The following is a 21,608-nucleotide window of genomic DNA, read 5'->3' as shown; positions in this document are numbered from 1 at the left end:
AGATAATTCCTTCCACATGGTACACACATTTATTCTCTATCCAAAATACTATGACAATAAACCAGGGAAGAATTGGTTGGTTCCAAAATTGTGTGACATAGTATAAGTCAACAGTATGATTGTAATGTAATCATTCTTAGACTCTTCATTCTAGCATGACCCTACCTTGAAAAACAGAGTTTTTTTTTAGCCTAGAAAAAAATCTGATTTTCATTTGTAGGGCAACTTGACCCTGGAGGGTCTAGTTAAAAAAAATCTGATTTTCAGATTTCAAGTTGTTGTTGTTGACCCTGAAATCGTTTGGGTGATTACAATGAACAGTATTAATTATCTGATATACATAGCATTCATAGCTTGCTTTGCTGTTTTGACTAGACTTTGTCCCTACGCTACCTAGCATTTTCGAGACCATTGGCCTAAAATGAGATGAATTTTTTTAGGCCTTAGTATACTAAGTTACTATATACATAATTTTATAATCTACATCAGTACATGTATCTTTTCAGCTGAATTCATCATTGATCTAGCAGAAAAGAACAACACTTTTGAAGCCTTCAAGAAAGCACTGCTTGAAAATGGTGCAGAATTTGGGGTATGTTTCTCTATATTATAGTATAAATAAGAAAAAATAAGAAATGTAAAAAACACAAATCCCATCTTGAGTTTCTCTGTTGAGATGTTGATGGTTGATTTTACCTTGCAACAATGAGATTGTAGTTATATTTAGCTGTAATAACGGAGTTAAAGGGGGACAATATACTTGCAAAAGCTTGTTTTTCTATCAATGCCGCTTACCTTTTTGGCACTTTAGCGGAACGTTTAACCTAGCTTTAGTGTAGCCTTTAGCAAAGATAAATGCTTTAGGCCAATTTAGATTAATTGCTAGGTTTTCATCCAATATTCTCTTTAAATTGGGGTGGGGGGTCCAATGTTTTGTTTTCTTAGATGACTGTTTATTTTCGTTGAATATGTGTATATGTGAAATTTTTCGTCAATTAAATTTAAGGGGCAGCAGGAAAAAAACGGGATGGGCGGTGATGAAAATCTTGCAATGTAATTGGTCAGGGTACAGGTGACACATCTGATATTATAGCAGAATTTTAGTTTTCTTATTGCGCGAGTATGTCTAATACTATTTTTCATCCCCATAGGAATCTCTGATAGCCAATCTTTTAAGATTGATACAGAAGATGAAGCCCAAGCCTCAGAAGAAGGTCACGGCTGAGGTGAAGTCTGCTCAGCAGCTCTCGGAACTCGAGATGAAGAAAAAACTCTTCCCGGGTCTTGCGCTGCCGAATGAAGTTAGAGAGAAATCACCAGTATGTGCAAAAGATTTTTATTGTGAATTATTTATATATATATTTCCAGGTAGATAGTATAAATAAATAATTAACAAAACTACTCACTGATTTGACACTTGAGTTAAGTACAGGGCCTACTAACTTCTTAAGTCTGAATTTGAGAATACAGACCAAAAATTGAAAACCTCAATTTCATTGTAAAATATATATTTTAAGGACAATTCTAGTAAAAATTGATCACATTTTTCTTGGGTTTATGCTGTATAAAAGCAGTAGTGCACGGGCGCTGCTTGGTAATTTGCTCTTTTTTTCTTTACTGCGTTCATGTAGCATAAATGCAAGAAAAAATGTGATCAATACCTATATTTACATTTTAAATTATTTCAATTAAAAAATAGCAGTTTCTCCTGCAATTGAGTATTTGTTTTAAAGAAATGTAACCGACAACATAAGTTTGTATTAAAGAAGAGCTGATATTAGTAATGTTGATACCATTCAGTCTTCCCGAAATTGTAAAAATTCTGCCTGTCTGCCGGACAGGCACTTCGTAAGTTTTTGCTTGTCCGAAAAAAAAATTGCCTGTCCGAATAAATATATCATTTCATAGTATGCATATCGGAAATGGCCGAATTTCGGCGATGTTATGTGACGTCAATATCAGTATGGGATCAACTAACTACCGCAAAGGCAAATACTCAGCGAATGTTTTTATAGAAATTTCGCCTTCATGTACCTTTTCGCTATTTAGTCGTTTCAAAATATGTCAGTCATATTTCAGGAAGACTGACCATTGGTTAAATGACTTCGGGCTTATCCAATCAGAGCACAATGTTGAAGTAAACAATGACATCATAACTGCTTGTGTGTTACACTATATGAACGCTAAGTTTTGTGTATACAAAGGAATAGGCAAATGTAAATATTGCTCATTGATCTATCATCATTTACAATATTTTAAACACTTTCAAAGTTCGCCTTTATGAATCTGGGTCCCATCAAGAGTCTTATATGCCACTCGACCATCAACACTTCATTGTTTTGTGATGTGATGAAACAATCATTCTGTCTCTATATTGTTCACAAATTAAGTAATTTTATTATTAACTATTACACCATAACCATTCAGGAGTTACCTGAGGACAAAGAAAAAGATAAGAACATCGCGGACAGCATGATGGGGGAGTTAGAAGCTCTGATGAGCACAGCCAAATCAATGTGAGTGTTTAGAATAACTTTTTTTATTGTGTCCTCTTTGGAAAAAAGAGGTGTATAGGTTTAAAAATGTTGGTTGATAAGTTGGTATGTAGATTGGTAGAACAAGTGTTGTCTGATCAATGTCTTGAGAATAGTTTGACCGACGGCCACAAAATTTCATTGGTAGGTTGCCCTTGAACTGTAGATTTCCCCTATTGTTTTTGAGGTCAGTCAACTGTCTTTTGAAAACTTTGTCTTCACAAAAACCATTTCGACCTAGAACCATGAAGCTTCAATTGTAGGTTGCTCTTGAACAGTACATGTAATTGACCCCTTATGATATTAAGGTCAGAAGTCACGACCAACGGTCTTAGAAAAAAGTTATGCCTCAACGATTCCATTCAGTATATTGGCCAATCAATATAATAATTACATTTTGATGAAAAACATTCAGATTGTACTCCCTAGATTAAGGTCATCTATGATGTTCTTTCAATATTACTTCCAATATTACCCCTGGTGTCTATTTTTGAGAGTCCATGAGAACATGGTTTAAGTCGCATGCATAGCATAACAGACATATAGGGATTGTGTTGTCCATTATCATTGTCTTCCAGTATTATTTTGTCAATGTTGTCTTCCGCATCTGCATTGTCACACTTACATTTTCACTCTTACTTTTGTAATTGTTATTCCATCTTTACCAAACTTGGTCACAATCTTTATTCGCATAATATCTTAACTGAAGTTGATCAACAGTCATGATCGCAGTATTGACTTGGGTGCCCTGACTGCTCTCTTAGGCCTAAAAAAGTTTCCACAAATGTTTGTCAAAAACATAGCTACTTTGTTAATTTCACAACTAGATTTATTTCACCACCAAACGCTTCATTAGTTATTTGTTCCATATGACTACAAAACCCCAAAAGCCATTCACATTTAACATGCCTTATTTAACATGCCTTATTAAAAAAACTACCTACAGACCCAAATCTTCTTGAGCATGTAACCAGAAACAAACCTTAATACACATACACACTCAACATATCTGGCAGTTGAAACCTAATATTACTTCAATTAAACACAATTTCTAATATTTTTCTGCCAAATTCAGAATGTTCAAGTTTTTATAGCCTGATTCCATGTTCACTTTTTACCCTGAGCATCCTGTCTCTTTTCTGCAGCATCCTGCCCTTTTTAAAAATTGGCTCAAACCCTGCTTATATATTTTACAGTGGATCAGAGAAAGAGAAAACATCCCGCGACAACAGAAGTAGAAGCAGGTCCCCACGCAAAAAGAAGTAAGTCACAGGGGTGTTAAGGATTTGTATCAAAACCATAGGTGACAGTGTCAGTCAGATATCAGTGATTTTGATCTTGATGCAATTTGCTCCCTACTGAAGGCTGTTTCCCTTTGCAAAAAAGTGTTCTTTTTCCCCCTAATTTCATATTTTCCCTTAAATAAAAAAATAAAAATTCCCTGTGATAAATACAGATTCTGTTAATGAATATAAAAGCAATGTTACTCTTAAACAATAAATACAACCTTGACAAGGCTAGCTTTTTTTCACAGCATACTGTATGCATAAAAAAGTAAAAACATGTAAATTTTCTACTATATTAGCTGTTTTGACATGATTTTGTATTTTTCTGAAATTGAAAGGCACAAGCATTGAAAATAATTCCAAAACAAATCACTTGATATCATTTATATAATTATTTTCCCAAAATCAATTTTGCACCATATCTGACTGACTCTGCCAGCTATGATTGAAACCACATATAAACATGTGTGTATACATATTTCTGTTATAAGAGATTTATGTGGTTATATAATAGCATTGGTGTTGTTGACATGGCGTTGTTGGCATTCAAAAAACATGTCCCAAAATAAATTCCCAATTAAATCTGAGTGAAACTGCCAGCTATGATTGAAACAACAAATAAACATGTGTGTGTACCTAGTTCTGTAACTAAAAACTTATATTAATGTGGTTCTATGATAGTCTTGGTGTTGTTGTAATTGGTGTTGTTTGATTTAACCTAATTCATAAATCAAATTGTGTTATAACTTGGTAACAATGATAGCGTTGTTGACATCATCTGAACAATCTGCCCAATGTTCACAACTTCTACATGTACATGTGTCATTTGGTCTTTAACTTTTCCAAATAAGGAAATATTTGCCTCAATTTCAGAAAGAGGCGGTCCCGCAGTAGAAGCAGAAGTAGATCTCGAGATCGGCGAAGGTCGAGGTCACGTGATCGCAAAAAGAAAAAGCGCCGTGATCGGTCGTATAGTCGTAGCCGGAGTAGAAGTCGTAGTAGAGACAGAGACAGAAACAGGTAAACATCTGAGAGTATATGAGATTATTGACAGGGGCGGTCCCAGGTTTTGATGTGAGAGGGGGCGTTACATTCGGAACTCCTCGGCCATTTTATCGAAAACAACCTCAGATGTATGCCGGTACATCTGTTGAAGTAGTTCGTAAAATTTTGAATTATATCATTAGTTAAATGTAGTGTTTTGGAGTTGTATTTATTGATCTAAGTTTAAATTTATTGTCATTGAATTGTATTATAGCAAACATAATGAAGAACCCCAAGAGTTAAGTCACAAAGTTTAACTGCTAAATAAAATTACTACGCGATCTACTTGCAGCGGACTTAAACGTACCACTTTTTGAGTGTGTAAACCATCCAAATACATCCGAGGTTGTTTTCGATAAAATGGCCGAGGAGTTCCGAATGGGGGCGTTATTTAGGGGCATAATCTATTGACTTATGCCCCTTCCTTATAGCCAAAATTAATTTGGTTTTAAGTGTTGACAGGGGGATTTACGGGTACTCCCCTGAATAAATTTTTTAGCAATTTCTTGTCCGAAATGGTGCAATTAGGGCGTATTTCTTTACCCTGTTTCACCTCTATTGAAATATTATTCATTTGCTATATTTCCAGAGAAGAGAAATATCGTGACAGGGATGGGAAGCGGGATAGAAGAGGCGGTGATCGTGGTCACGACCGAGGTCACGAGATGCCGGTGGAGGTCGAAGTGGGAAAGGTACATTTGTGTTTCATAAATTTGCTGGTGTAATGAAGATTGTTTCAAGGGCATTTCTTGCTTTAAAATATATGACGGAAAAAAAGTTTAGTTACAGTTTATTTCTTGCAGTTTGAATTTCTGTTCTTTATTTCAACTGAAATCATAGTAAAATTTCCAATTTTTTAATTTCTCAGTGCACAAAAAATATTTGTAAAAATTCTTTTTGGTATATTTTGTACATTGTATTGTTATACATATTAAACTCTTTTAATAATCACAAACCAATATGGGGTCACCAGCCAACAAAATTTCACATTATCTTGCCATCGAATACGTTCAAAGGGCTAGACACCAGATGGTCCAAAAATCGGAATACAGTACAGTATTTCCTCATAATAACCGTAGAGTTGTCAACGCCAGCTAGTAGGAGGCCGATAATACATCACTTTACATGGTTTAAATAATAAATGCAACAATCATGTTGCTGTCTCATCTGTGTATACCCGTTTAAAATAGCGCATAATGGTTTCCGAGTTTAAATCGTATCTGTTTATGACTAGAGATAAATATACCAATGCTATTTTTAAACTTACTTAGATTTACGTGGTAGACAACCCTAGTAAATTTTAAATTGGAAAAATGCGAAAGTTGCATGTGTAGTTAGCGATTTTATACATCAGTAAGTAATATTCAACGATTTTAATATTATGTGAGTTGTTGATAAAAAAAATTTGTTAATGCAATTGTATCATCCAGTGTCTAGCCCCTTTAATATATTATAATGAAATTAATTTCAATACATAAGGGTGAGTGTAGTCTAGTGGGTTCGATCCCGACCAGGTTAGGGGGGTCTAGTTGTATGCGGTTTTAATAGGCCCTCCTTCGGGGCATAATACCTCAACTTTTCTTAAGAAACCAATTGAACTAAAACGCTAAACCTAATGTGATGCACACTAAGGTCTAGTTAGTCAATTTTGTTAAACCAAGGGTCATGAGTGTGGTCTAGTGGCATAAATGTCTGCCCCTCACCCAAGAGCTTGTGGGTTCGATCCCCACCAGTGGTGACCTGTCAATGAGGACATCAGTGCTGGTTTCTGCCCAGGAAACAGAATCAAGTGTGATTCTATAAGCTGTCAACTTTTGTCACAATCAAGCTAAAAGAAAATAGAATAAACTAAGACTTAAGACTAGGAACCTTATTCCTCCTGAATTGTTTTTTCATTTAAAAAAATAAACTTATGAATGTGTTGTGTCTCCAGATATATGCTGGCCGCGTGATGACCATCATGCAGTTTGGGTGTTTTGTGGCCGTCGAGGGCGTGAGAAAGAAGAGTGAGGGACTAGTTCATGTCTCTCAGGTAAGAAACATGCTACATTTTACTTTTTTGAGCTCAACAGGGATTTCTTTAGGCTTTTGTGCTAGATTTCCTTGGTTTCACTCCATTAAAATACATTACCAAGCTATTTTAGTTCAAGAGGGATTTCTTAGGACTTTTCAGCTGTATGGTCCTATAGCTTTCCTGATAAACATACATACCAATTTATTTGAACTCTATCAGGGATTTCTCCAGGATTTTTATTATATTTCCTTTATTTTTCTCCATTAAAATAAATTACTTAAGTTATTTTTAGCTCAACAGAGATTTTCTGAGGACTTTTTAGCTGTGCGGCTATTCCTATAAACATGAAAACCAGTTTATTTAAGCTCCACAGGAATTTCCCGAGAATTGTTAAGCTGGGGGTCCTAAGGACCCCGACGATTGACATTATTGGAGTCTATGGTGGTTATATGGCATCCCAATAAAATGGTCGACACCTTCTGGCTGATTGTTTATTTTGGGGGGATCCAGGAGTGTACAGAATGGGAGTCACTAGTTTGAAAATTGAATGAGGGACTGTATTTTTTTTCTTTAGAAGAAAACCAACTCTGTCAATTAAAAATAGCATTAAACTCAACTTGATTCGTAGATATCTAAATTCACATTTGAGTTCAGTGCATACAATTGAACTTCTTTTTCTTATTTCGAATGATTTGCATGTTTACAAGTTTTGTTTTCCCTATTATCTTCTAAAAATTCTTAAAAAAACAACCTTATGCATTTTATTAACTGATCAGTGTTTTTATTTAAAACTTTTATCTTCAGCTTCGCAGTGAAGGAAGGGTATCTAACGTCTCTGATGTCGTACAGAAAGGTCAAAAGGTCAAGGTCAAGGTGCTGTCCTACACAGGCAACAAAATGAGCCTCTCTATAAAGGTAAGGTTTACAATGTAGGTCAGAATGTTAAGCTCAAGGTGCTGTCCTACACTGGCAACAAAATGAGCCTCTCTATAAAGGTAAGGTTTACAATGTAGGTCAGAATGTTAAGCTCAAGGTGCTGTCCTACACTGGCAACAAAATGAGCCTCTCTATAAAGGTAAGGTTTACAATGTAGGTCAGAATGTTAAGCTCAAGGTGCTGTCCTACACTGGCAACAAAATGAGCCTCTCTATAAAGGTAAGGTTTACAATGTAGGTCAGAATGTTAAGGTCAAGGTGCTGTCCTACACGGGCAACAAAATGATTCTCTAGAGCTATAAAGGTAAGATCTGCAATGTAGGTCAGAAGGTCAAGGTGCTGTCCTACACAGGCAACAAAATGAGCCTCTCTATAAAGGTAAGGTTTACAATGTAGGTCAGAATGTTAAGCTCAAGGTGCTGTCCTACACTGGCAACAAAATGAGCCTCTCTATAAAGGTAAGGTTTACAATGTAGGTCAGAATGTTAAGGTCAAGGTGCTGTCCTACACGGGCAACAAAATGATTCTCTAGAGCTATAAAGGTAAGATCTGCAATGTAGGTCAGAAGGTCAAGGTGCTGTCCTACACAGGCAACAAAATGAGCCTCTCTATAAAGGTAAGGTCTACAATGTAGGTCAGAAGGTTAAGCTCAAGGTGCTGTCCTACACTGGCAACAAAATGAGCCTCTCTATAAAGGTAAGGTCTACAATGTAGGTCAGAAGGTCAAGGCCAAGGTGCTGTCCTACACTGGCAACAAAATGATTCTCTCTATAAAGGTGAGATCTGCAATTTAGGTCAGAAGGTCAAGGTGCTGTCCTACACAGGCAACAAAGTGCCCCTCTCTATAAAGGTAACGTCTCCAATGGACACATATATCTATTTAGCCTGTCTGTTTGTCGCAGCATCTGTGCCGTTGTTGTCGATGTGCAAAAACTATTAATTGGTCTCAAAAACGGCCCTAACTCAAAAACCGATCAAGATATTCAATAAATTTGTGTACCAATGTTACCACAGACAATTAGCACATATATATATCAATGTCGATAACTCTGGCTAAAATAATTGTCAAGTAATGCCCCATGTTTGACCTGGAAAAAAAATCTGAGATGTGCATAAACCTTCCCTTATATGTCTGGTGTTGTTGGTGTAAAATAAATTCACTAGTTTGTTTAAACCAAAAATGTATCCATAATGTATGACCAAATAATAATTAATTGATCTACGTTTTCAATGTTTTCAATATCTAATGTTAATAGTTCTGATCATTATATACTTGGAATATGAAAAGTACATGTATCATTACACATAAAATATTCGGTAATATATTTGAAGTTTTTAAAAGTAAGAAAACTTAAAAAATACTGAAAAGAAATTGACAGATGATTTAAGCAACTCTGTTATTATTCTCAGGATGTTGACCAAAACACGGGCAGGGATCTCAACCCCAAACAGACTGCAGCAATCACGGGCGGAGAAAAGGACATCGTGAACGAAGCCCGTAATCCTGACCGCCCATCTGCCGTACCGCTTGTCACGGTGCCCGAACAAAATGAGGGAACAGAAAGGAAACGGGTGCAGCGAATGTCATCGCCCGAAAAATGGGAGTGGCAACAGATGGCAGCTGCGAATGTGATCGACATTACAGAGTTACCGGACTTTGATGAAGAGACAGGAGTTTTGCCGAGGGATGATGATTCAGGTGAAAATTAATTTAACTTTATTGATTTATTTGAGCAAGGTTTTCATCCTTTTTCTGATGGTTCTCTTAACTATACTAAATAGTTATAATCATCACCCCAGTGCAAGAACTAAATATCTTCATAAAGAAACAAAAGCAGTAAAGGAGTTTGGGCATTAAGATGGCAACTTGTTGGATGAAAACCCTGCTATATCGTCATGGTTACAAAACATTAATTTCCGTTAAAATGTTTAAAACCCTAAAATAAGAAATTACAATGTAGGGACTCACAAATTTAAATTAACCTATATAATTTCTACTACATTACAGATGAAGATATTGAAATAGAAATAGTGGAAGAGCAGGCACCCTTCCTGGCTGGACATGGGAAGGAGTCGCTAGATCTTAGTCCCATCAAGATTGTTAAGGTATGTGTGTATGCTATGATTAAATCATGGTATTTGCTGTAAGATCAGGGTTGGTATTCAATATTCCATTAAGTCAATCTTATGGACATACATCAGAACTCATTTCCTGTTCATTACCAGTCATATCATTCTGTTTATCTGCTTAAGACAGATACTGGTTACCACCACATGCCCCAATTTCCAAAACTTCTTAAGAATAACAGGCTTAAGTTGCCTATTTCAATTAGCTTAAACACATATTTAGATTGGATTTTGATAAATAAAAAAATGTTTATTGTGATTTTCATAATTCCATTCTAGTGTATGAAAACTCTTAAAGAAGCAAATCTTAAACAAATTATAGCTAAACAAAAATATTGAGCTTAGCTTAATCCTGTTATAAGGGACTTCAGAAGTGTCGAGAAATTGGAGTCCAGTACTTAAATTGGGGAATAATGTCCATAAAAAGGAAAAGTGTGTCTAGATTTAAAGGTAGGAAGTCTAATAAGATGCACAAAAAAGCGTATTAATTTTGATGCATTATTTGTTTATCTCATTTTACTTCAATGATAAAAAACAACCAAAAAATAATTTGTTTACAGATAAACGAATATTAGCCTTTCTAAATTGCAGCGCCCATTCTTAATAACGTGTTGTATGTGTTTTTAACCTTTAAGGGACATACTTAAGGTGACACTCTTATTCAAAATCAATACATACACATGTATAACAATCATTAATTTTGAGTGATAACTACTTATTTAATAATGCATTTATGGAAAATATTAATTACTGATAACAAGATTGTTACCGTTTATTTAATAGCTGAATTCACAAAATTATTAAATGATTGGTGAATCCTCAAAGATTAACTGTGTTCTAATTTTGTCTCATAAGGTAGAAATACCATGTTGTCTGCCGAGAGTAAGAGTGAATTTTAATGTTTAATGTGTGACATTATACGGGTTCAAATAGTTCATTTTTTCAAGTTTCTCCAAACATAATAAAGAGATAAAATCAAAATAATACATTTATTAAAGTTTATTGTTTACATTATCAAATGGGTCTCGATAGTATAATGAGGATTGAGTTAATCACCAGCAGCATCATTTTAGTTTTTGTATAACTTTAAGCCTATTTACCAGGTCTACCCTGAAGCTGGCCGGAGATGGCCAAGTTGTTTTGATTGATTTTTATTTTGTCTGTTTTTTGACAATCAAGTTGAGGATTTAAACCTGGCAATGTAATATATTTCACAATTTCTAAAAATAGTTAAATAGTCACATAAAGAATTTAATACTTCACAAAATTGGCCCAAAAAGCAAAGAAAGGGAATTTATGCATTTTTTCTAAAGTAATAGAAGAGTCATCCGACGTCGATTACGTCTTTGAAATTAGCCCTAAACCAATCATCTTGTTACTGTTCTAGAATCCTGATGGATCACTGTCTCAAGCAGCTATGATGCAGTCTGCCCTGTCGAAAGAAAGGAGGGAGATTAAACAACAACAGAGGGAAGCTGAGATGAACTCTGTGCCCAACACTTCCAATAATGAATGGCAGGACCCTATGGCGGACGGTGGGTGCAGATTTGTTTTTCGATTTAAGCTTGTCTGATTGCCATAGTCTTGATGCTGTTGTCATCGTCATTCAAAAACTTTGTTATAACTTGAAAACCATTAAAGATATTGATATGAATGTTTACAGTGACAATGTGTACTTACTCATTGTAAGTTCCATGACTTTGGCTGAAATTCTGGTAGAGTTATGCCCCTTACTTCACAGTGACAATGTGTACTTACTTATGGTAAGTTCCATGACTGTGGCTGAAATTCTGGTAGAGTTATGCCCCTTTCTTCACATTGACAATGTGTACTTACTTGTAAGTTCCATCAGTGCTACTAGAATTCTTATTACAGAACTATGCAACATCATTCACCATTGGCTAACTTGAAAATACTTAATAGAACTTGGTACGCTGATTGTTGGTATTCATCTTGGTTCGTTTTATTTACAATCATTTTAGTGAAACTTGTGGTTATAACTCCGAATATGTTCAAAATATTTGCTTGAAACTTATAACACAAGGCTGATAGTGGATGGACCTTTTGAAGTGGAAGCAGAGCATTATCGGGAAAAAATCTTAAGTCATTCTTTTCATCATATCCTGCAGGCAGTACAAGGTTCAGCTGCCGTGAAATTGGGCATCTTAGTACATGGATCTACTTGATTAGAAGAAGAGCATTTTTGGAGGACATATGTCATTGTACGGAAAAAATTCTTATGTCATTCTTATTTCTCACAGGTGATAAGAGGTATGGATCCCGTGGAGTTGGATCCCAGCCTGCAGATCTACCAGAGTGGAAGAAAAGCATTATGGGAGGACAGAAGGCATCATACGGAAAGAAGGAGAAAAAGTCGATCCTTGAACAGAGGCAGAGTCTACCTATATTTAAGCTCAAAGATGAACTGACCAAGGTGAGTCAAAATAATTTTTTCATTTTCAGATTTGCAAAATGAAATGTTATGCTTTAGGTTCATTGGTTTACAGGCATATAGTGTTACTTCTGATATTGAGTACTTACGCCTGTATGTGAGTACATATGTATATTTAGGATTTTTTGTCTGGACTGAAACTATAATAATGCCTTTTAACTTGTAATTGAAAAAAAAAGGTTAGTTTATCTGATTTAAAACTTGGAGCTAGTCTTAAAGGGACAGGACACCAGATGGTCTCAAAATATCAAATACAATATTTCTTCAAAACAAGCCTAGAATGATCAACACAAGCTTTTATGAGGCCGATAATACATCATTTTACATGATTAAAATAATATTTTGTTGCTGTTTCAGCTGAGTTAACCTGTTAATAAAAGCGAAAAACAGTTTCCAAGTTTATAGTGTGTATGTTAAGCTTGTGAAAATCAACATATTTAGTACAGATACAAATACTGACACTATTATTAAATTAACTGGGATTTACCTGAAAAAAAACTGTGAAAGATACATGTGTCGTAAGCGATGTGATACATCTGTAAGTAAGAATCAATGCTTTGTACACAATGATATAAATTTTATGTAAGTTTTTGACAATTTTCTTTTTTTCTTGCAATGGTATCATCTGGTGTCTAGTCCCTTTAAGATCCAACAGTCCTGGCTGTATTTTAAAATAGCAAATTTTCATTTGAATATACTGTTTTCCAGGGTTGAACCTTACATTTTATCAATTTTTTAGAAGATCCATGTTTAAAAAAGTTATGTTGAATCTGGATTTTTTTTTTATATAAGAAAATAATTATAAGTATGTTTTAGCCTTAGGCATGGTGCCCTATGTCGGTTACCAATTTGAATGAAAAATTAACAACCTCTATTCAATTTACATTACTTTCTTCCACAGGCTGTCCATGACAACCAAGTGTTAGTTGTAATTGGAGAAACTGGTTCAGGGAAGACAACTCAAATCACGCAATATCTCGCAGAGGCTGGTTACACAACACGTGGGAAAATTGGTTGTACGCAACCTCGTCGTGTGGCGGCCATGTCGGTGGCAAAACGTGTGTCAGAAGAATATGGTTGTAGACTTGGTCAGGAGGTTGGTACTAATATTGTCTTATGCTGTTTTTTTCGGCTGTTTTTCAATGTATGTGTGGGTGAGAGTGATCTAGTGTTAAAGCCTAAAAGGCAGTGTTTTTTTCCACTTTTAAGTGAATTGTGGCGCCCTATTGATAGGGGAAAAATAGCATCATTTTGGCAGAAAAGGGGAATATTATTATTACTAACATGATTCATATAATGCTCAATTTGTTCTTAAACCATTTATTCAATAAAACTATGGTAATATTCATGAATGGCACACCATTATTACAATAACTAAATATTAAGAGGTCAATGCTACTAAAAAAATAATAATTACATGTTTTTTAAAGGGGATTTTTTTACCTGGGCAGGGGAAAAATATATTTTTTTTCAGGAGGGGAATTGGGCAAACTTTTGGCCCCAAATTTGGCCGAAAACCCCCAATTATAGGTGTCCCCTTTCACCCAAGAGGTTGTGGGTTTGAGTTTCACCAGAGGCACTTTCACATGGCCTCTCACAAAGGAAACCAGTGCTGGTATCTATCCAAGAAATGGACTATTGTGGGATTCAAATAAGCTAACAGGTGTTTTCACCAGCAAACTAAAATGAATAATCAGAAAGGAAGTGAATTTAGATGAGCTTTTAGTGTAGATTGGCGTAGATGACCTATTGGTGTAGATGACCTATTGGCGTAGATGTCGATGACCTGTTGACGTAGATGACCTATTGGCGTAGAAAAAATACTATTTTCAATTTTAATTTCTCCCTGCAGGTTGGTTACACAATGCGTTTCGAGGATTGTACAAGCCCAGAGACAAAGATTAAGTACATGACGGAGGGTATGTTACTGCGTGAGTGTCTCGTGGACCGGGATATGATGCAGTATTCCATTATCATGTTGGACGAGGCTCACGAACGGACGGTGCATACGGACGTTCTGTTTGGGCTGCTTAAAGATGTAAGTCCTGGTTTTACAAGTTGTTGGAGTATCTCCATTCTTTACTATAGAATATACACACTACCATATTATGTTTTAAACAAATTTAAATCTTCTTTTGATTTGCTGTACCCCGATCTTTTCTTTTCCTACTTTTTTATTATTTTTAATTTTACAAGCATTTATAATTTATAGCATTGGCTAATTTTGCAAAGCCAGAAGGCAACAATAAGTTAAATATTCCACTGGGTTTTAAATTCGTAACCTGAACAATTAGAAAAAAAATACGAAATTAAACCCTCGTAAATTTAAAACAATCTAAAGTTAACTTTTTCATCCCTACAGGCAGTGAAGAAGAGAAAGGATCTAAAGCTTATCGTCACCTCTGCGACGCTGGATGCCGTCAAATTCTCACAGTACTTCTTCGAATCGGTAAGTTCTGCAAGGAAATACATTAGTAAAGATGTGATTTGTTCGACACTCCAGTTTGCTTCAAATGTGAAGTCAGGAGAACCCAGACCTCAAAGGGGCTTCTAAAAAGCCAGCTTCTGCTGCAGGGTGCTTCACCCCCTTTGACCCCTTGATCTTACAGGTTCTGGACCGGTTGAGGTTCCAAACTTTTAGAAGCCCTGCTGATGGGACAAAAACACACCTTAATACCCGTCATATTATTGCCTTTAGCATTTGTTTTTTGGTATCTATAATATTTGAAAATTTCCGACATTACTTTTACATTACAAACCATCTTCACAACCCCAGGTCTAAACTACCCGCTGGAAATTCAGTATACTGATGGTGCAAAAACAGGCCTTGATGTCTCCTACATTATTCCCTTTCTATTTTACATTGCAGCCAATCTTCACAATTCCTGGCCGGACATATCCAGTGGAAATTCTCTACACCAAGGAAGCAGAGACAGACTACTTGGATGCATCGCTTATCACTGTTATGCAGGTACATGAAAGTTTCCAGCACATCTGTTGTTGTTTTTTTATGATTTTTTTTAGTTAAGGTTAATTGTAATGAAGATGTTGCAGTTGTCGCTGTTAGTGTGATCTTGTAGTGACATATGGGGTAACACGCTTGACTCTATTGTTGTGGGTAGCATAAAAACTGATTAAAAGAAGTTAACTGGTTGCTTTTGTTTGTTACTTTATTTTTTGTAAGTATCCACACACCAGTTTGCTTCAAATTTCAAAGGTAGGAGAGCCCCCCCAAAAAAATAAATAAAAATAGAAACGGTTTCAGCCATTCACCTGCCAGGTCAATTACATTCCTACATGTAGTATTTTCACATGCGCTAGTCTTGTATAGCCATGTCTTTGATCCTCGCTGAGGGATTTTTTGCATGGTTTATCGCAATGGACACCTTTAATGGTTTCTGCTCAGCAAAAAGACTCGATGGAAGTTTATATCTATGGTATTGTCAAAGCCCTTTGTGTCGATGTCGGCATTTTTGAGCAAAAACTTTAACCTAGGCCATTATATATTCAAATGAAACGTAATACAAATACTGTCAGAGACAAACTGCATATATGTGCAAGGCCGTTTAATCTGGATAATAATTGTTAAGTTGTGCCCCTATTTGAAAATACAAGGAAACAAGCAATTGTTTGCTTCTTGGTGCTCTTGTTTTTGAAAACTTGCTGGAAAAGTGAAGCTAAAGTAAACTGATATAAACTGACATTTCACAGATTATCATAAATGTTTGCACCACAGATTCACCTGATGGAACCGCCAGGGGACATCCTACTGTTTTTAACTGGTCAAGAAGAGATCGATACAGCCTGCGAGATTCTTTATGAGAGGATGAAGGCGCTCGGTCCAGAGGTTCCTGAGCTTATAATTCTGCCAGTGTACAGTGCCCTGCCTAGTGAAATGCAGACAAGGATTTTTGATCCAGCCCCACCTGGCTCTAGAAAGGTATGAGGATGTATAATCCTGCCCCACAATTCTCTTGAAAGGTATAAAGATTTTCGATCTTGCCTCACCTGGCTCTAGTAAGGTATGAGGGGAAAAAATCTAATTTTTTGCGTAACAAAGTTCAGTATTTATCCAGTTTAAGGTGTTTCACATGGTTTAATAGAGAAGATGATTTTTAATTCCGCCCCACTTGGCCCTAAAATGGTATGGACGGAAAACATTAATTTTCTAGTTGAATATTCAGCCAGTTTTAAGCATTACAAATATATATATAGTAAAATGGAAACTAGGATTTTTTATTAATTGATTTGAAATAGTATGTTTAGCTCTACTTGCCAAAGTCTTATGCGATAACCCAATGTTTAATATTTATATCCATCAGTGCTTGGTTCCTTTAAAAAAACAGCCAGATCTGCCCATGCATGACTTGATAATGCTGCAGTATTCTCTAAGGGAGACAAGTTTGAACAGAGAGTTGTGTTTAATTGTAGTACTTGCCCTTTGTAAAACAAACGGTTCACTGATTGCTTAACTTTGAATGGGGGATCAGAAAATTACCAACAACATTCATGTCAATAGAGCATGGGCCCTCATGGGCCTCTTGTTGATGTTCAGTCTTCATACAACAGAAAGCATGTATGTTCTGTGATGAGTATTAAAAACATGCTTGCATGTCTTTATAGGTGGTGATAGCCACCAACATAGCTGAGACGTCCCTCACGATAGATGGTATCTACTACGTGGTGGATCCAGGCTTTGTGAAACAGAAGGTTTACAACTCTAAAACGGGGATGGATCAGCTGATTGTGACTCCAATCTCACAGGTAAATACCAGCTCCAGACTCCCCCAGACTGTGAGCCATAGATATGAAATCAGGTTTATTCCCAATTTTGAACCAGTCAATTAAGTTGATCTCATTTTGTCTGATAAGCTTGTTTCCATGTAAGAATATATAAAAGTGTTTGAATTTTGTTAAGTATCAATCTTGAGTGTTTGATAAGAAAGGGAAAATCATCACTTACTATAAGTTATTTATAGCTTGTCTGTTTTTCAAAGTGATTGCTTGGTGTTGTTATAAGTGGCTCTTGTTTTGTGATTTAAATATGGAAAAGCATATACATGTTTTACAATGGGGTGAAATCTTAAAGTGACACTCGTATTCAAAAATCAATACATACACATGTATAAGAAACATAGATTTTGATTGATACATCTTGAATAAATATTGCATTATTTGGAAACTATTGATACCATAAATGACTTGTTATAAGAGGATAGGGGTTATAAGACGCAGGCAGAAAATTTGTGAAAAACTCAACAAAAATAATTATAATCTATGTTTTGGGTTTAAGGACACATAGAAAAATGTTAAAGTCGTCTGCTAGCATCGGCCACCATGTTTGTTGACAGTTATGAAATTTTTGTTTTTCATGAAAATGGCGATGGTTATTTTAAACCATGCAATATTTATACATAGCAAAATATTCTTTCTGACGATAACCTGTCAAGAATAAAAAAATTTGTAAAGCAAAAACCTTATATTCTTGTATACGTGTTTGTTCTGAAAATGTCAACATCTACAGGAAAGTATAAAGAACGTGGCAAAGTGTAAAATAAAAAGACTATTATCACAACAGTTTGTTCTATTGGTACCGGTATGTTAAACTTAAAACTAATTAAAGGCAGTGCGAGTTTTTCGCACCTTTTCATACCACTGACAAAAAATATTTTGACAGTGCACAGCTATGCTTCTTTATATGCAGGTTTAATTATTGTTTTATACAAAACTGCTGTTTTACCCCGTATAAACTTGATCGAGATGAAGCGAGTGACATCCCTTTCCACATAAATCTAAACAAACTAGTTTTTCCACCATTTATTTCTCTGAAGAGCCAATTTCGGTCTGAAATCGACCTCAGAAAAAATGTCAAGAGCTTGTTACTGGTTGTAAGATGCAGGCATTTTTTTACATCAAAATCTGAGGGAAAAAAGTGTGTCTAATAACCAGTCATTTATGGTAACTGATAACAAGATTGTAACCATGTATTTAATAGCTGAAAACTCAAAAATATTAAATGATTGGTGAGTGCTAAAAGATAAACTGTGATCAACTATCGTCTCATAAGGTAGAAATACCGTGTTTTCTGCACCTTTCTTTCAAATTAAACTCTGACAATTTTATTTATAGTGGTTAAACTTATTTGGGAGTAAGAGTGCAACTTTAGAAGAACTGTTCTAGATAAACATTATATTTTGAATATCAAAGTGAAAAGATCCCCCTTAAATGCTAAGCTGTTTATTGGATGATATTAATCCACACCAATTCAGGCTCAAGCTAAGCAGCGTGCAGGCCGCGCCGGTAGAACTGGGCCAGGAAAATGTTACCGCCTCTATACAGAGAGGGCGTACAGAGATGAAATGTTGCCCACTGCAGTTCCAGAAATACAGAGAACCAACTTGGCCAGTACTGTGCTCTCACTCAAAGGTACCAGAGATACTTATATTTAAAGTCAATACATACACATGTATAACAAGCATACATTTTGAGTGATAAACCTTCAACTACTTATACTTAATAATGTATTTATGGAAAATATTAATTACTGATTATGATAACAAATTTGTTACTGTGTATTTAATAGCTTAAATGTACAAATATTAAATGACTGGTTGGTCCTAAAAGATTTACACTGATCTACTAAAGTCTCATAAGGTAGAAATTTTCTGCACCCTTCTTTCAAATTAAACATGGTATCCTTCATAAGAACCATTCATTTTTATATTTATTCATCCCTTTCAGTAAATTAAAATAATTGTATTGATTGTGGTACATCTTATTTGGGAGTAATAATGCATCTTTTAGAGTTTATAGTGTTAACATATCTATATGTGAATAAATGGTTACAAACAACAGCTATTTGGCCAATGCCAATGTCCAGGCCTAAGTTTCACAAAAATATATATACTATATATATTTCTCTTTGTATTTAACTGAATGACAGTATGGCATGATTAGAAAACCTTAGTTGCCATGACTCTATTTAGTGAAATTTTCCCATAAATTATGTTGACAATTTTTTGGATAATCTTTTCCAAAATTTTTTTTAATAAGCAAGAAATGTACTCCAGTTATTCTCACAGTTAATTAATTGTCAAAAATTAATGTGAACGCTTACAGTGCTTGGAAGAAAAGTCAATGATTTCATTTCCAGGATGATGTCATTTAGCTAAATTTTAAAGCAATTTTACTAACGAAATGTTGATTTAACATTATTTTTAATGATTTACAAGCATGGGAATTTTTTTTTTGTTATAGCTTAATAAAGCAATATATTTCACCTTTTGCACACCAAAATTAAGTAAATATAACTTGGAATTCACCAGGTGAAATTTATGATAACACTAAATCCTCAATGTAATATTATTTTGAAATACACCTGCACTTTTCCTCTCCACAGCTATGGGCATGAATGACTTTATCGACGCCCCTCCTAATTAGAAAAACTATTTTGAAATACACCTGCATTTTTCCTCTCCACAGCTATGGGCATCAATGACTTTATGGATGCCCATCCTAATTAAAAATTATGTTTAAATAAACCTGTTTTTTTCCTCTCCACAGCTATGGGCATCAATGACCTGCTGACGTTTGACTTTATGGACGCCCCTCCCATGCAAACGCTTGTGTCGGCCATGGAACAACTGCACGCTCTCAGTGCACTAGATGACGAAGGGCTTCTTACAAGACTGGGCAGAAGGGTATGTAGGTTATATGGCGGCTACAGTAAACCAATGGGTCTTAGATCAAGTAGAAGCTCAAGAACTGCTGGGTAGACAATAGCCCTAGAAAAACAAGGACTTGAATCATGGCTGAAATCAAAATTCTAAGTTACTTCACCATATAGTTGAAGCTATCATTTCAGTGTCCTCAATAAGAATTGGAAAAATAAGTGAAATTTAAGTAGTAACTGGTTGGTTACATTACTATTCAAACTGTTCAGCCAAAACTTTTTGAGAACCCTGTCACTTCAGTCCCAAAACGCTTCAAATTATCGCCAATTTACTGAAAATTATAAAGTTATAAATAGTTTGCTCATTATAAGCATCAGATTATTAGTAATTAATTTAACAATGGTAAATTTTGAAGATATTTTGCCTTATCATTAATATTTAACAGTTCAGTCCGTTTATAGATGTCAGCATTTACATTGGACCAAGAAATTGATCATATCTTTTCACCCGGGCTGTTGGGACAAAATTCTCACCATTGTCTAATGTTAAAACTTTTTTTTTCCTTATTTAGATGGCAGAATCGCCACCAGAGCCAGCGTTGTCTGAATTATTGATTAGGTCTGTTCTTCTAGGCTGTTCACCTTGGCTGTTCAGATGAGATTCTCATCATTTGTACCTAGGCTATTCAGACGAGATTCTCACCATTGGTACCTGAGCTGTTCAGACGAGATTATCACCATTTGTATCTGGGCTGGTCAGAGAAGATTCTCACCATTGGTATCTTGGCTGCTCAGACGAGATTATCACCATTTGTACCTGTCAGAGCTGCTCAGACGAGATTATCACCATTTGTACCTGTCAGAGCTACTCAGACGAGATTATCACCATTTGTACCTGTCAGAGCTGCTCAGAAGAGATTATCACCATTTGTACCTGGGCTGCTCAGACGAGATTATCACCATTTGTACCTGGGCTGTTTAGAAGAGATTATCACCATTTGTACCTGGGCTGTTTAGAAGAGTTTTTTGCCATTGTATTATGTTAAAGCTATTTTTTCACATTCCAGATGGCAGAATTCCCCCTAGAGCCGATGTTGTCCAAGATGTTGATTATGTCTGTGCATGTGGGCTGTTCAGACGACATTCTTACCATCGTTTCCATGTTGTCAGTACAAAATGTCTTCTACAGACCAAAGGTATGTTGTCTTAAAAAAATATCAATAAAAAATTAGACTGTTTTTCGAAGGAAAATAGTATTTTGTGATGGGTGTTGAAAAAGGCCAATTTGTTTCATGCTCTTATTTGCTTCAAATACTACAAATGTATGTGTGCTTAATGAATGGATTGATTCAATAGAGATTGAAAAATATTTGATTCCATTTAATTCTGTTCACTTTAGGTGAAAGCAGAAGTATTTTGAAAAAGTATTTTTGTAATGAAGAGTCAAAATATCATTGATAATATGAGATTAATGCATTTCAATGAAATATGGAGTTTTTTCAGTGAAATAACAGCAGTAAAATCACTCCTCATTGCTTACTAAT

The 21,608-nt window shown here is 35.4% G+C and overlaps 1 protein-coding gene across 3 annotated transcripts in view; it reads left to right on the top strand.

Moving 5' to 3' along the window:
• LOC128233481 (ATP-dependent RNA helicase DHX8-like) overlaps positions 1 to 21,608 on the top strand; it is a 29,963-nt gene that overhangs the window by 4,036 nt on the left and 4,319 nt on the right. The window contains exons 3-24 of one of the 3 annotated variants that reach the window (XM_052947187.1): positions 507 to 592; positions 1,152 to 1,319; positions 2,428 to 2,516; positions 3,731 to 3,796; positions 4,694 to 4,840; positions 5,454 to 5,556; positions 6,798 to 6,896; positions 7,683 to 7,751; positions 8,468 to 8,509; positions 9,224 to 9,512; positions 9,822 to 9,919; positions 11,328 to 11,475; positions 12,202 to 12,374; positions 13,294 to 13,488; positions 14,245 to 14,430; positions 14,755 to 14,841; positions 15,262 to 15,363; positions 16,129 to 16,332; positions 17,016 to 17,156; positions 18,662 to 18,818; positions 19,956 to 20,092; positions 21,132 to 21,260. In XM_052947187.1, the coding sequence (XP_052803147.1) occupies positions 507 to 592; positions 1,152 to 1,319; positions 2,428 to 2,516; positions 3,731 to 3,796; positions 4,694 to 4,840; positions 5,454 to 5,556; positions 6,798 to 6,896; positions 7,683 to 7,751; positions 8,468 to 8,509; positions 9,224 to 9,512; positions 9,822 to 9,919; positions 11,328 to 11,475; positions 12,202 to 12,374; positions 13,294 to 13,488; positions 14,245 to 14,430; positions 14,755 to 14,841; positions 15,262 to 15,363; positions 16,129 to 16,332; positions 17,016 to 17,156; positions 18,662 to 18,818; positions 19,956 to 20,092; positions 21,132 to 21,260 (2,915 nt within the window). Of the gene's footprint in view, positions 1 to 506; positions 593 to 1,151; positions 1,320 to 2,427; positions 2,517 to 3,730; positions 3,797 to 4,693; positions 4,841 to 5,453; positions 5,557 to 6,797; positions 6,897 to 7,682; positions 7,794 to 7,991; positions 8,034 to 8,467; positions 8,510 to 9,223; positions 9,513 to 9,821; positions 9,920 to 11,327; positions 11,476 to 12,201; positions 12,375 to 13,293; positions 13,489 to 14,244; positions 14,431 to 14,754; positions 14,842 to 15,261; positions 15,364 to 16,128; positions 16,333 to 17,015; positions 17,157 to 18,661; positions 18,819 to 19,955; positions 20,093 to 21,131; positions 21,261 to 21,608 lie in introns of all 3 variants that reach the window. The other 2 variants (XM_052947179.1, XM_052947171.1) reach the window with 2 other exon arrangements.

This window comes from Mya arenaria, chromosome 1 (genome assembly GCF_026914265.1).
Source record: "Mya arenaria isolate MELC-2E11 chromosome 1, ASM2691426v1".
NCBI classification, from domain to species: Eukaryota; Metazoa; Mollusca; class Bivalvia; order Myida; family Myidae; genus Mya; species Mya arenaria.
Note: the sequence above shows the minus strand (reverse complement) of the source record. Positions and strands in the feature narration are given on the sequence as shown.